This window comes from Grampus griseus, assembly GCF_964374135.1.
Source record: "Grampus griseus genome assembly, chromosome: 8".
Taxonomy (NCBI): domain Eukaryota; kingdom Metazoa; phylum Chordata; class Mammalia; order Artiodactyla; family Delphinidae; genus Grampus; species Grampus griseus.
Window position 1 is genome coordinate 39419765 of NC_139002.1, and position 16150 is coordinate 39435914.

The 16150-nt window shown below is 47.7% G+C and overlaps 1 protein-coding gene across 1 annotated transcript; it reads right to left on the bottom strand.

Moving 5' to 3' along the window:
- Positions 1–14524: 14524 nt before the first annotated feature.
- Positions 14525–15718, bottom strand: FUT4 (fucosyltransferase 4; the record flags this gene model as incomplete). Its single annotated transcript, XM_082661244.1, has 1 exon — positions 14525–15718. The coding sequence occupies one exon, from the start codon at positions 15716–15718 to the stop codon at positions 14525–14527; it is 1194 nt and encodes a 397-aa protein (XP_082517370.1).
- Positions 15719–16150: the final 432 nt, after the last annotated feature.

The window sequence follows — 16150 nt, forward strand, 5'->3', positions numbered from 1 at the left end:
GGAGGCTGCGGCACCCGCCCGCCCAGCCCGTTCCACCCGGAAGGAGCCCGCGGCTTCTTTCACCCGGTTTCATTTTCAGTTTAGGCCAGCAGTCCCCAACTTTTTTGCACCAGGAACCGGTTTTGTGTAAGACAAATTTTCGTTCGGGAGCAGGGGAGCGCGGATGGTTCCGGTGGTAATGCGAGCGATGGGGAGCAGCAGATGAAGCTTCGCTAGCGCGCTGCTCACCTCCTGCTGAGCGGCCCTGTTGCTAACAAGCCGGGGACCGGGACCGGTCAGCAGCCCAGGGGTTGCGGACCCCTGGTTTAGGCTATAATCACTGCCCAGAGGTCCGGGAGAGGCTGGCTTTGGGGCGGGGCTAAGTGGGCAGGGCTTAACGTGGGCGGGGTTGTGTGGGCGTGGTTGGTCGGGGGCGGGGCCAGGGTCTCAGACACATGAGTGGTTTGGTGGACGCGATCCGTCCCGTGTTGCGCGCCTCCTCCGCTGGGTACAGTGAATAAGACGCCTCTGATGGCGCCGGTTACCTCGCCCTGAACGACGGCGCGGTCTGAGCTCGCGGAGGGCAGGGCGGCTCACATCACCCGCGCGAGCGGGAGGCAGCCGGTGAGGCGGAGCGGCACAGGAACTACCTGGAGCGGGAGTGCGTGGAGTGGTACCCCAGACACCTGGAGAATCTGACAGGACGGGGACGCTGAAGCGGATCTCCCCGACCTCCCCTTGGGCTGGGGCTAGTTTCCCACAAGGGGGAAAAGTGGAATCAGCGTCAGAATACCGCCCCTCCTGCTGCTCTGTAGAAGGAGAAGTCCACCTAGATTTTCATCTTCTGTACTACAGAGCGACTGGCCCAGAGGGCTCGCCTTTCTTTCTTTATTCCTTTTTTTTTCTATTTTTGTTTTTATTTTTAATTATCATACATTAAAATTGACTCTTTTTGATGTACAATTTCATAAATTTTAACACATGCATAGATTCGTACAACCATCACCATAATCCAATATATAAATAGAACAGTTTAGTCACCCCCAAAACACTCTCTCAGGCTTCCCTTTTGTGTTCACATCCTCCGCCCCACCTCCAACTCCTGGCAACCACTAATCTGTTCTCCACCACTACGGTTCTGTCTTTTTGAGACTGCTACATAAACCAAATAATACAATATAATTTTTAACGTTGGTTTCCTTAAAGGACTGTTAAGGAACACAGTCCCTCGCAATGGAGGGGGAGACGATCCCTGAAACGACTGATCAGCTGTTCCCTTTGACCCCGGCAGCTGTCTTGTGAACCACGACCTTCTCTCTCAAGCTCTTGTTCTTTGCCTGAGGACATCCTTGGAGGCCTGATTCCGGTATATCTAAGTCATTCACCCTCTACCCCGGTCAGGAACAGCAGTCTGTGTTCTCCTTCTTAGAGACTTGGAGCCTCCTACCACAGGCTCTCACCCTGATTTTAGAACTTTCCAAGGAGTAGAAGATTATCCCAGATTCGCCAGTCCAGGCTGATGTCTGGGGTTTCTGCTTCCTCCTTCTAAACCAATTGTCCTGTCCATTCTCAGGATGGGCAAGAGTGCTGCTTCAGTGGCCTGTGAAGGTAACCCAAAGTGGGAATTTTCTGAGCCTTCCTCCTCAGAATCCCCAAAGATGCACGTAGCCCACCACCTCATCTCTGCCCCTGAGGTCACCCTGAGGTGCTGGGCCCTGGGCTTCTACCCTGCAGATATCGCTCTGAGCTGGCAGTGTGACAGGAAGGTCCAGATCCAGGACATGGAACTTGCGGAGACAAGGGCTTTCCAGAAGTGGGTGGCCATGGGCATGCCTTTAGGAGAGGAGCTGAGATACGTCTGCTTAGTGCAACAAGCCCATCACCCTGAGATGGTATAAGGAGGGGGCTAAGAGGTGGAGCTTCTCAGAGAAAGCAGAAGCCCTTCTGGACACCTTCAGCAAGGTCAGGGCTCAAGCCTGAGGTCTGGGCCCCTCATCTCACCATCCCCACCATGGGCATCTTTTTTGGCCTGGTTCTGTTTGTGGTCCCTGCTGTGGTGACTAGAACTGTGATGTGAAGGAAGAAGCAGGTCAGGTAGGGAAGGGAGGGAGGGGATCCGAGTTTTCTTATCCCATTGGAGGGTTTTAAGCCTTAGGTAGAAGTTGGCCCTGCCTCATTAATGGGAAATATGATCCACACACAGGTACCTGCCCAGTCTGGAGCTAATTGCTAACCCTTACTTTTTTGTAGAGCACTTGTGAGAATGAAAGACAAAATTTTCACCTTGATAATTCTGGTGTGCGGACCTGATCCCTGACACTCAAAGATCGGAGGGGAAGGTCCCCGCTGAGGACAGACGTCCAGGAGGGCATTTGGTCCAATTCCTCTACATCCCCTTTCTTCATGTTTCCCCATCCTGCCCTGAGTCTTCAGTCACAGTTCTAGGAACTTCTCTGTAGTCCAGGACTGGGGGGTTTGTCTAGGATCTCATGGTCCAGTCTTCTCCCTGGCCTCCCACGTGATGTTTTCTTCCCACAGCCAAAAAACAGGAGGGAGCTCTGCTCAGGCTGCACTAAGTTTGGGTGGGGATGGGGGTTGATCCCTGAGAACCGTGGGAGGGTGTAGGCAGGAGCCCATGGCCGGGACCTCACCCAGCCCATAATTTCTCCCTTAGTCACATCTCTGGGCTTTGACCACATCCTGTTTTTGCTCTACCCCAGTCAGTGAAAATGATCAGTGCTCTGATGTGTCTTTCACAGATCCTAAAGGTGAGAGCCTGGGGGCCTGGAGTGAGGGAGGGGTTGGAGCAGAGGGGACATAACAGGGTTATGGAGATTCTTTGAGTGGGACATTCTGAGCACGCGTGGACTGTTGAGAATGTCAACAGTTAGTGACTGGCCTGAATTTGTTCGCGGTTGTTTTCTTCTGCGGTGTGAGACAGCTGCCTCTGTGTGAGACCAGTGATGCAAAATTTGTTCACTCTCTTGCCATGTGACATCAAGGTCCCCTGACCTCTTTTCTCGCAGCTGGTATCTGAATGTGTGTGTTCCTATTAGCATCACGTGAGGAGGTTGGGAGACTGGCCCACCCCTGCCCACCAGGACCCCCTCTCCACATGACCTGTGTTCTCTTCCCTAGTCAGCTTTCCTGTTCCATCAGAGGCAGCGCTGGGCCATCTCCATCCCTGACTTGACCCCACGTTGTACTAATAATGTTTTACTTCCTTATGGAAAATAAAAAACCGGATATGAATTTCTCGTTTCTAATTTGTGTCTTGTGGGGTTGATGGGATAATAAAGGAGAAGAGGGGCTTCCCTGGTGGCGCAGTGGTTGAGAGTCCGCCTGCCGATGCAGGGGACACGGGTTGGTGCCCCAGTCCGGGAAGATCCCACATGCCGCAGAGCGGCTGGACCCGTGAGCTATGGCCGCTGAGCCTGCACGTCCAGAGCCTGTGCTCCACAATGGGAGAGGCCACAACAGTGAGAGGCCCGCGTACCGCAAAAAAAATAAATAAAGGAGAAGATTCCTAAAGTTTGAGGCGGGAAGTAAACGGAAGCACTGAGAACCTTCCAGCATGCACGTGTTTGCTGTTGGGGGCCGGGGTGGGATGGGGAAGACTGAAGAGCGAGCGTGGACGGGGCGTGCATCAGTGCCCAGTGCACCAGTGCTCAGTGCATCCTGGGCTTGGGTGTGGTCACTCCTCGGCTGGGTCATCTTCTCTTCTCCTTTGTCCTTGTCCCTTTGGTAGAGCCTTGTCCCACCAGCACCTGTGATCACAGGGACTTAGACATCACCTTGTTCCCGTCCTGTTTCTAGGACCATGGGCAGTGAGGGCTTCATGTAGCCGGGTCAGCCTAGGTTCAGGCCTGGGTCCGGTCCTCAGCTCCCATCTTCTGTGTGTTTATGTTTTGCCTCTGTGGTGTTCTTTTGGATTATGCCTGTTCTTTTTCGTGTTTAGAGTTCTGGTCTCATTCTCCTCAGCGTGTCCCCTCTTTCTGACAGTAGCAGGAGTCATTTTGCCTGTCATCGTCCCCACAAGTCTCAGGGAAGCCCCTGCACGCAGGAGTCTCTGTGGTATTGAAATGAATTTTCAGACTCATCCAGCTCTTGCCCTTTTTCTAGGGGTGTTTCTTGGATTATTCTTCCCATACTTTACCAATATTTTTTTAAAGAACCAGATCCTGGAATGAGCAGAGAAGAGGGATCTGGTAGTTTCCCATCTTAATTAAATTCCTGTTGGGTTTCTAGCTTCTCTGCAACCTGCCCCCTCTCTCTGCCCTTAGCTCTCATAATCGGAGTGCTGGTTCCAATGCAAACTCATGGATTTATAGAGTCTAATTCAACTCACAGTTGCTTAGAAAATGGGAGCTACAAGCCTAGGCTCATCGTTTCTGAAGAGAGAAACTGAATTGTGTGCTGTAGTATGCAGGAGGGTTGGTGTGAGAGGGGGAGCTTGGTGGAGGGAAGGGAAGGCAGTGCTCGTGAGGAAAGTACAGGTGGCACTGATGTCAGTGTGAGTGGCTGCTGTGCTGCCGCTGCCACGCAACAGCATTTGGCCTGAGGTTCCATTAATAAAGATACTGTCTCTAGAATAGGGAGGTGCTCTGTACTGATCATTCACTCAACTGATATCCGTTGTGTGTCAGATATATGACACAGTATTTTTACATCTAGGAAACCTCGGTGAACTAAAAACAAGCAAACATTGCTGGCCCTGTGGAGCATATGTTCTGTTGGTAAGAGGGAGACTATACTATAAGCATAGTAAATGAGGGAAGTGTTTATGTTAGAGGTTGGTTAGAGCTTTGAGGAAAGTGATTCAGAGTATACACGTGAGGGGGAGGGCAGATGGCTATTTTACTGGTGTGGTCAATGCGGGCCTCATTGAGGTGACCTTTGAGAAAAGATTTGCAGGACATGAGAATCGTCTAAGAGGAGATCTGGGGGAAGTTCTTTCCAGACAAGAAAAGCCACCAGTGCAAATGCACTAGGCAGGAGTCTGCCTGTGTGTTCAAGGAAGAGTGAGGAGGCCGGTGTGGCCAGAGCAGAGAGGAATTGACATGAGGTCTGATCATGTCAGACCTGCCTAGATCATGTAAGGCCTCAAGGATACTGGAAAGATTTTGAAACAAAAACATTTTGGTTTGTTTTGTTTCTTTTTTGAAACAAAAAAGAAGAGCAGTTATGTTTTCTAGTCTCCTTCCCCAGCCCTACTCAGAAGACTTAGAATCTTCTCTAGCTTTTGCCAACCTTATCCACCTAGGGACTGGACCCCATTTCTGCACGCCTAGCCCATTGCTGTGATCCTGCTTTAAACCTCATGGACTGACCACCTGAAACAGCAAGGCTGCTGCTACCCATCTGGCCCCAAGTCATGTCCACCTGGAGACACTTGTACTCAATCCACAAGATCACAACTGCTATTAAGTTGATACTGGCCCTCACCATGAGGTCTCCAGGCTCTTGTCAATACCATGGTAAGAGCTGCTGGCAACCACCCAAAGGCATTGCCTCTAGTGAGTCTGTTGACCTGGTCTAAGCCCTCTGCAGTTCTAGCTCCTGCTTCTTTCCAAATGTCCAGACACTGAAGTCCCAGCAAGCTTCCTGGTAAGCCAGCGCTACATATGTGCCCCCACATTTTACAGATGAGAAAATGCAGATTCAGAGTAGTTGAGAAGATTACCCATAAAAGCAGCGGAAGATTGGCAAAACTTATGTAAATTGGGACAGAGGGGCACACATCACAGTTACTGCAAAAGTTGGACTTAATGAAAGAGTACTATAACAAAAGATTTGAAATTAAATGGACATGTATTAGAATCCTGGCTCAGGTACTAGCTGCAGTATTGTACATGCCTGACCTGTTTCTCAGTTTTCTTACCTCTAAAATGGGGGTAATACCTGCATTAGTTATCTAATACCTCCAAACAAACCCTAAAACAACAAACATTTATTACCTCATAGATCCTGTGGGTCAGGAATCTGGGCCTGCCTCACCTTGGGTCAGGAATCACAGGCCTCTGAATCTGGGCCTGCCTCACCTGTGGGTCAGGAATCACAGGCCTCTGACTCAGGGTCTCTCAGGAGGTTGCGGTTACGATATCAGCCAGGACCGGAATCTCATCTGAAGTCTCACGCATCTGGGAGGCCAGACTCAGTTCCTCTTGAGCTGTTGGACTGAGGGTTTCAGTTCCTCACTGGGTTGGCCAGAGGGCCTCCCTCTGTTTCCTGCCCCAAGGTAGCTCACAGCAGGTCAGAGCAAGCAAGCTAGAAAGCAGGAAAGGGCCCCGGAATGTTAAACCAGGCTTTTTATCTCCTAATCTCTGAAGTGTCAGTCTTTCACTTCTGCCATATTCTTCTCTTCTTTAGAAATGAGTCACTAAATCCAGACCAAACCCAAAAGGAGATAATTACACAAGGGTGTGGACACCAGGAGGAGGAGCCAATGGGCGTCATCTTAGGGGTGAATCTTAGATTCATCTTAGGGACTGACTACCACAATGCCTTTAATGTAAAGACTTAAAAAATAGAAAAAAAATATGTACAGCATCCCGCAAACAGTAAGAGCTTAATAAATAACACATATTGGTGAACTACAATTTCTAGCAAAGAATCCTTGTTTAAAACCACAAATGTATACCCCCCAAAGAAGGAGGCTTTGGGCTTCCCTGGTGGCGCAGTGGTCGAGAGTCCGCCTGCCGATGCAGGGGACACGGGTTCGTGCCCCGGTCCGGGAAGATCCCACATGCCGCGGAGCGGCTGGGCCCGTGAGCCATGGCCGCTGAGCCTGCGCGTCCGGAGCCTGTGCTCCGCAACGGGAGAGGCCACAGCAGGGAGAGGCCCGCGTACCACAAAAAAAAAAGGGAGGCTTGATAAGTCCTTAGATGAGACTCATTTTTATCAGAAGCTGTTTCTGTTTGATCAGTAAGATGGTTGTGCTTCATTGTATTTCAGAATAAGTTTCAGGAAGTGAAACAGAGATTTCTAAAATGTTTATCTGACATTATAAGAAGGAGAAAATCATAGGGTCAGGGTAGGTGTGCCTAGTTGCTAGGAGAGCAAAATCCCTTTAGAGATTAGTCATTTTGAAGGTGATGCTTAATAATGGCATTTAGTTTTAACTGTAGTGTTAGTGAAAATAATCAGGTAGATAAATGTTGAGACTAGAGGCTGTCGCACTTGTATTCTTCATAAAGAACATTACGAAGACTTAACCTGTGAGGGAGGAAGTTCGTTCCTGACATGTGCTCCTCCGACCCCTCTGAGGCTACTACTGAGAGTTTGCTTTCTGTCCCCTTAAATTCTGTGATTCTGCACATGATCTAATACGTCTTTCTGTGACGTCTTTCTTATGACAGCACTTATGTGTTAGAATTGTTTGTCAAAATGTGTTTCTCCCAGTAGAACATACACTTTTTGAGTGCAGAGTCCTTGCCTTAGTTTTATTTACATCCCCAGGTCCTAGCATAGTGCCTGCAGAGAAGACACCCAAGAAATGTATGTAAAATGTTGCTGAATAGTCCATTTCCCCCTCTTTGCAAAATAATTCAGATTAAGATTTTAGCACTCGACCTGATAGGGCATCATTTTTTAGTATATTTAGGGAAGCTTCAGTAATTTTCAGAAACATTCATTTGACAATCTCAAAAAATCCAATTCTTTACAACTTACTTGAAATAGTTTTATAGTAGGGTTCCCCAAGACACTAATAAGGTATCAGATGTTCTGAATCCCCTCCAGATTTCCCAACGACCCTTCTTCAAAGGAGTCAATTGATTACGGCTATCTTAAAAAATAATAAATTTCTCTAAAAGTAGATATTGAGGACAGTTCAAGTATGCTGACTGGAAATATAAAGAAAAAAAAAAACCCAAAAAACAAAAAAAAAACTGCAATGAAAGTGATTTTTCCAAGATGAAAAAGAAGCAATCAGAAGAATCTGTTGTAACCAATCACGGGCCAGTTTTATATTTCTGCTGAAATGTCACTTAATTCTTTGTTAAGTTCCTGACTCCTTGTCATTTCACTCCCCACTTGCCAACAGATGCTGCATTTCAAGTTGGAACAAAGGTTTCTTTTGAGGAAACTGGCATCGAATGGTAGATTTTACTCTCTTCTCTCATTCTCCGGGCACATGTTCCTCCTTTATTGTACTTCTTTGTCATTTCACCCTCATCTTCCCTCTCCTCTTTTTCCATCGAATCTTCTCACTGTCTCTTCAAGCACTTCTTACTCATTTACCCCAATGTCTTTCCTTTTTCCTCTTCACTCCCCACATATATTCACCACCCATTCTGCTTTATAATGCATTTTCTTTAACTCTTTCATTATTGAGTCCTCTTTTCTTGTCACACCTGCTTCTACCCTCAGCTGGCTATCATCATTTTTCAAACTCTATACTTAAATGAGCACATCAGTGTGCATCTATTGGAGAAGGGAAAGTAGAGAAAATAGTGTTTTTCCAAGTTCATATTTTCCCCTTTTAATAATTTGAGCATAAGCTGTTAAGAAGAAAGATGCCTCTGCCCACCATCACATTCCTAGTCTTTATTCTACCTCTTTAATTTTTTTTTATTTTTTGGCCGTGCCGTGCAGCTTGTGAGATCTTAGTTCCCCGACCAGGGATCGAACCTGGGCTCTCAGCAGTGAGAGCAAGGAGTCCTTACCACTGGACCGCCAGGGAATTCCCATTATTCTACCTCTCTTAAAAATGACATTATTTAATTTAGCTCACAGGAGCTAGAGACAGTACAGAGGGCATCAGAGAACTCAGTGAAGTCAACTGGAATGAGAGAAAAGGGTACACTACCTACACCCGTGGAGATGAGTCACTAGGTTAAAGGGAAGAAGCCAAGCAAGAAAGAGCAGAGGACGAGTTGAACGAGACCTTGTGTAATTCAGAAAAGGCAAAGCCATCACACTTCAGTCACCCTTCTAGAACCAAAGAACTTACAGAAACCCCTTGACCAAGAAACATCCCATGTATCATTGTTGAATACATTAGTGACTGGGAAATATACATTATAAACAAGGAGTCATTTTCCATCTTTAATCATTTTGTCAAAATAATCTGAACATGGGTACATAAATACTTGATTTGTTGTAAGAATGTGCAGCATAAAAGTCCCTGAGACATATCCAAGAATGACTTGAACTGTATTCGTTGCAATTATTCACCATACTAATTACCAAGGGCTGGGCTCCCTTCCCTGATATTTAAGGCATGTTATTAAAAAAAGATATATCTCATATATACACACATATATAAAATACAATAATTACATATTATATATAAATAGATATATATTTTACTAATGCTACATCAGAGTCTCCCTCTCTGGTGCCTGGATTTTCCACCAGTTTACTGATGCTGTGTAGTAAGTCATTTCCAGACTGTAAGGAAGGCACTTAGGGAGGTAAATTAGTTCTTTAAGCCCTACGGTGCCAGTTAGTAGAATGAGGGCAATGGAACTAGAAGGTCCCAAGAGAAGATGTTCTCCAACCCCCTCCTTTTGCAGTTCAAGTGACAGAGGCTCAAAGGAGTTGTGACTTGCACAAGCACGGCTGGTTCTGCCACTATTACTGTAACCTTAGGTAAGTCCTTAACCAGGTCCCTCTTCTGTAAAATGGACTGGGGATCATCACAGCTAACATCTTCCAGGTGCTTCCTGTGTGCCCGACGTTGTCCTGAGTACTTTAAGTGTCTTTTCTAATACTCCCAACACCTCCATAAATTATATATGATTACCTTCAATTAGAGATGAGAATTTCAATACGCAGAAAGCTTAAATAATTTACCCGAGATGAGACAACTAGGAAACGTTGCAAAGCTGGTCTAGTAACTGCCTCCAAAATTCTCTAATTCCAATTCGTAAAAGAAAACCCCAGCAGGTAGGTTCTCAAATTCCTATCTCTAAAAGTCTAGAGCAGAGTTAACAAACTATAGCCCACAGGCCAAATCCCGGCACCGCCTCTGTTTACAGATTGTCAGTGGCTGCTTTTTGTACTACCAACAGCAGAGGTGAGTAGTGGCAGCAGAGACTGTATGGCCGGCAAAGCCTGAAATATCTACTCTCTGGCCCTTTACAGAAAAAGTGTGCTGATCCCTGCTCTAGAGCTTTGAAAATTTGGAGCATCCTGTAACTGTATAGCACTTTACAATGTACAAAGCACCCTGGCAAACACAGTTAAGCCTTGTTTTGCAGGGGCATTCATGCATTATAAAGGAGGACGCTAATTTAAGTAACTCGCCTAATCAGGGCCACAGGGGCAGAAAGTGGCAAAACCACACACCCAGGTTTTGACTCCAAATTGCGAGCTCTTTCCATGAAGCTACCCTGTCTCCTCTAAATTACTGCTGAGGAAGGGTTTGGAAACTGGAAAGGACCTGTGAATACCGAAAGCAAGTCAGACTGTCTTCTTGATGCAAATATTTCAGGCGTACTCGTGTAATTAAAGTCATCGAGCACTAAAACTATTAAATTAAATTTGCAATACATTTGAAAGAAAAGTTTATGAAAGCCATTTTGAAATACATGTGATGCATCCTTATGTATTTTTATATTAGCGTATGTGAAATTGTAACCTGCTCAATTTAGAATGACTCAAAAAATGAAATCATATAAAATGAGCAATTGCCGCATTTCTCTGGCTGTTTGATGAAATTAGCCTAAAAATATATTGTTTGTTCCTTACCCCAAATTTGCACATAAAACTGCAATTATACCTTCCTCATGCTAAGTATTCAATAAATAACATGGTTAGTTTTAAATAGAGTTAATACCAAGGAGAGCATTAGTAAAATAATACTTATTTAACAATATAAATTAACCAGAACAAAAACAATTTTTAAAAAAAAAATTCACAGAAAGCATAGTGCTTCTTCCTAGTCTGCAAATTCTAGCTCAATCTAAATGGCAGTAATGACTCTTGAAATAGTACGGCTGAGCTTTAGGGATTCATTTGAAATACATAAATAAAAAGGAAGGCCACTTCCTTTTTATTTCAGATATATTCTGTAACATACCCTGAGATTTAATTCTACAACCCCTATAAATGGATAAGGAGGCACCCTGAAACCACTGCAAGAAGGGAAATAAACCTCTCTCTCCGTCACCAATTGAGTCACCACTATGTGTTAGGCACCTTATTACTTTATTTCCTGAACAGCTCATAAGGAGCTGTGAAGTCATTTCTTGCCCCATTTTACAGTTAAGAAAGCTGAGACTCAGGGTTATTACTAATTTGCCCAAGGTCACATGGCTGGAATTCAGAGTTAAGGCAGATTACCTTCAAACTATCCCCCACTGTCCCATGTAGATTCCCAATAACACCAAGACCACTGACCAATAATTCATAAATACTTATTTTAAGAATAGAATCTTTCCTTCTTTATTGGGGGTTCTATTTTGATATAATTTGATAATTATTGATAATTTGATAATTCTGCCCATACTATAATATTTTAATGAGGACATTTTATCCAGGGATTTCAATTTCTCCTTTTAAGGAAAAAGGAGAATTGAAGCACCTAGACATTAGTAAGCTTTTCGAACAAATGCATAGAGATAAAAGTTACTTTATGATTCAGCTAATTGTACTAATCAAATGCAAAATTACTGTTTACAGCAGAATTCTGTATAAACCTAATTAATCTTGGACCTTACCCACAACAGTCACTGAGGGTGCTTATTATAATAAATCAAGGAGAAAAAAACCCCATTATTTCAGGCTTTAAATCAACTGGCTTTCTAATAATTGATTTATGGTATTATTAAGAATGTCACTTTACTCCTAATTTATCCCTCCCCCCCAAATTAGGAGTTTGGGATTAACAGATACACAATACTATGTATAAAACAGATAAACAACAAGGATCCACTGTATAGCACAGGGAACTATATTCAATATCTTGTAATAACCTATAGTGGAAAAGAATCCGAAAAAGAAGATATATTATCTATAATATATATGCTATATAGAATATATATTATATATATATACTACATATATAATATATATATTAACTGAATCACTTTGCTGTACACCTGAAACTAACACAACACTGTAAGTCAACTATACGTCAATCAAACAAAAAAAAGGAAAAAAACCCAAAAAATCCCACTGGATTAATGCCCAGTCAACATATTTGGGCTTCCCTGGTGGCGCAGTGGTTGAGAGTCCGCCTGTCGATGCAGGGGACACGGGTTCGTGCCCCGGTCCGGGAAGATCCCACATGCTGTGGAGCGGCTGGGCCCATGAGCCATGGCCGCTGAGCCTGCGCGTCCGGAGCCTGTACTCTGCAACGGGAGAGGCCACAGCAGTGAAAGGCCCGCGTACCACAAAAAAAAAAAAAAAAATGGGGCTTCCCTGGTAGCGCAGTGGTTAAGAATCCGCCTGCCAATTCAGGGGACACGCGCGGAGCAACTAAGCCCGTGCACCATAACTACTGAGCCTGCAATCTAGAGCCCGCGAGCCACAACTACTGAACCCGTGTGCCACAACTACTGAAGCCCACGCGCCTAGAGCCCGTGCTCCGCAACAAGAGAAGCCACCACATTGAGAAGCCCACGCACCTCAACAAAGAGTAGCCTGGGGCTTCCCTGGTGGCGCAGTAGTTGAGAATCCGCCTATCAATGCAGGGGACATGCGTTCGAGCCCTGGTCCAGGAAGATCCCACACGCCGCAGCACAACTAAGCCCGTGCACCACAGCTACTGAGCCTGTGCTCTAGAGCCCACGTGCCACAACTACTGAGCCCGTGTGCTGCAACTACTGAAGCCTGGGCGCCTAAAGCCCGTGCTCCACAATGAGAAGTCACCGCAATGAGAAGCCCGCGCACTGCAATGAAGACGCAACACAGCCAAAAATAAAATAAAATAAATTAAAACAAACAAACAAACAAAAAAAGAGTAGCCCCCGCTTGCCGCAACTAGAGAAAGACTGCGCACAGCAACAAGGACCCAATGCAGCCAAAAATAAATTAAATTTTTAAAAAAAGAACGTTACTTTAAACAAATAAGTTCTGCCAATTGATTTATCAAAGTCCACTATTTACTTTTTGACAGTGGTAGATTATAAGAGCCTTAAAGAGAGGAACCTAGCCTTACACATTTTTGTTTTTCCCGTGGTGCAGGTACATGGTGACACCTAATATGCTGTTCATTCAACAACTTTTAAAGTCAATGCATATATTTTCAAAGTTGGTCCCACAGCACAGTCTCAAGGGCACTAGAAATGTGAGGATGTACCCACTGTACTACTGGGCAGACCAGGAGGGGAACCTGGTGGCCCCAGGGAGAATTGCAGATTTCTGTAACAAAAGATAAAGTTTTTACTGCAGGCACTGATTAAGTTCTATTCCCTAGCAACTAAACATTTAACTTAAAACAGACAGAATCAAAAACCGCTATTAACAGACAGGAAACTTTCTTCCTTTTGCATGATTCCATAATACAGTGCAATCCCTTTCATTGTTCTGCAGACAGGTAATGCCAGGACCCCATGGAGGACTGACTTTCCAGTTTTAAATTTCAGCTCCAGTAAAGACACAAAATAAATAATTTTGTGGAAAGTGACACTGTGGCTTCCTTCTCTTCTGTTTGTAAACACAGGCTGGTTTTCTGGGAGGAAGGGAGAAGAAGGTTGCTTCTGCTTTATTTTCACATCTGTAATTTTAATATGCTTTTTAAAAGATCCAGGTTATAGAAAAACATAGACACAGAAAAAATCAGTTAGCAGATGATTATTCACATTATAAAGGGATTCTCCATAGGGTTCCATTAAATATTGCGCTCTTCTAAAACAGTGAATTTGATTTAAAAGCGGCTTTTCAAGAATACATTTGTGTAAAGTGAGGTACACCAAATATTCATCCTAACTCTTCTCCAAGGACAATCCAGCATCTTGTTTCCATTCATAAAGCAAGGGAACAAACAACAGCACTTGTTAAGGAAGTCAGTGGATTCTTGGACCACCCTCCTCACCTTTCTTAGGAGATGACGCTTTGAGAAATCCAGGCACAAAGAGAAAGACCCACCTGTGGCCACAGTCCTTTCTCTATCCTGCAACAAGGCTCTTTCTGAAACCAGGGGTTTGCCGCATTCGGCCCAGTCACGTGAGTGGAGGAGCATTGTGTGAGATTTGGACTCAGCACAGGCCACAAATATGGCCTGTGGCACATGAGGAAATTCAGAGCCACTGACAATTGTTTCTTGTAGGTAAGCTGTTTCTTCACCTCTGCACTGGTTACAAGGGGAGGAAGGCCCCCATCTTCACCCCAGAGCTCAGATGCCCTTGGACAGCAGAGGAAGCCCAACTGCTAGTTGTCCAAAAACCATGAGCACCCAGGACCCTTCCCACCCAGTCTTTGTGCTGAATAATATTACTTGGTAAGTCAACTTTAATCTATGGGAATAGATTAAAAATGGGTGTTTGGAAAATACAGTCCCATGATCCGGCAGTTAAGGAGATGCACAGCGGAGGATCCGGAGGATCCAAAAGCCGACGACTTGGCCTCCCTGGGTTACAGCCAGGGGAGGGTGGCTTCACCGCTGAAACCAGCCAGCCAAGTTAGGGACGCTCTTGGGCTGGTCCCCAGCCATCTGCACAGCCTGGCAGGCCCGGCACCAAGGCTCGTCCCAGAAGGAGGTGACGTGCACGGCATAGCTCCGACGCCAGCTGAAGTATCCGCGGTAGGCAGCTGGGTTTCGATCGAGGAATTGCAGGTGGGCCGCCAGGGAGGAGGCATCAGGGAAGTCGTCCACGTGGATGAAGGCACGGCGGGGCATGAAGCGCTCGTAATTGGCACGGTCTGGGCCCAGCACCACCGGCACCGCCCCAGCCAGGAAGGCGTTACGCCACAGCTTCTCCGTGATGTAATCCAGGTGCTGCGAGTTCTCGAAGGCCAGGTAGAACTTGTAGCGGGCCACTGTGTGCAGGAGCCCGACATCGGGCAGCGGCTGCCCGGGCCCACCCTTGCCGAAGACGTCTACGGTCACGTACTGGCTCAGCTGGCGGTAGTAGCGGACCCGCGCCTGGCGCTCGTCCCAGTTGCTCACCACCCAGGCCACCAGCCCTTGTTTCCGGGCCAGCGGCGGGACCAGACCCGGCGGCTGCTCGCTGGGATGGGTCCTGGGGTAGAGGTAGCCGTAAGGCACGAAGATGTCCGAGTCGGCCCGGTAGGAGAGCGTCCAGTTGAAGAGGTTACCTGCCAGGCTCTGCAGCCCCGGGGAGTGGGTGGGCGACTCGAAGTTCATCCACACCCAGCGCTGGCCGGGGGGCCTGGGGCCCGAGGCAGCCAGGGCTAAGGCCTCCGCGGCTTCCTCCTCGTCGTCCATCAGCACCTGCTGCTCCTCCGCCGGGCGCACGTAGACGCCCCAGGGCGGGGGCCAGTCCTGGGGTCCCCTCACCAGGTCTCTGTGGTGGAAAAGCACCGCCTGGGCCTCCCCGTAGGCCGCGCGATCAGTGAGCAGGAGGCAGCCGCTGATGTTGAAGCGCAACCGGCAATCGGGGTGCGGCCTTTTGGCTCTGTGCCGGCCCCCGAAGGGCTCCCACCACAGCAGCACGCTCACCCGCCGCGGCGGGACGGAGGAGGCCCAGGGCAGGGGCGGCAGCTGCTTCCAGCAAACATAGACGACCACGGCGCTGCACACCAGGCTGGCGGCCATCAGCGCCAGATGGGCCTCGGACAGCCTCAGGCCTCCACGCGGAGTGCGCCGCCCGCCCCACCGCGCGCTCATGGCGAGCGCCGGCAGAGCCGCCACCGCCTGCCGCGCGGCCGCAAGCCCGGAGCGGCGGCGACCGCTCTCATGCTGCCACTGAGGGTCCAGCCTTCGTTGCTGCTCGCCGCCCGACCTGGAGCGGGAAAGGGCGGTCCCAGTATCTAAAGGCCCGCAGGTCTTCCTCTCTTCCTCAACACTCATCGCCCGGCGAGGGTCCAGGGCGAGGGAAGCAGACGCGGCGGCCCAGCCCGGCGCAGCCCCGTCCCTCCCCTCAACTGCGCGCCCGACCAGACCAGCCCGGCCAAGCCCTGGGCGCCTCCTGCGGCACCTCCGCCCACTCCCCGGCCCCTCCAGGGTTCCCGGACTCCCCGGCAGCGCCCCGCCCGCGACTCCGGATGCCGTCGCCGTGATCCCGGACCTCTCCGCGTACCCCACGCCTTGGCCTGGCGC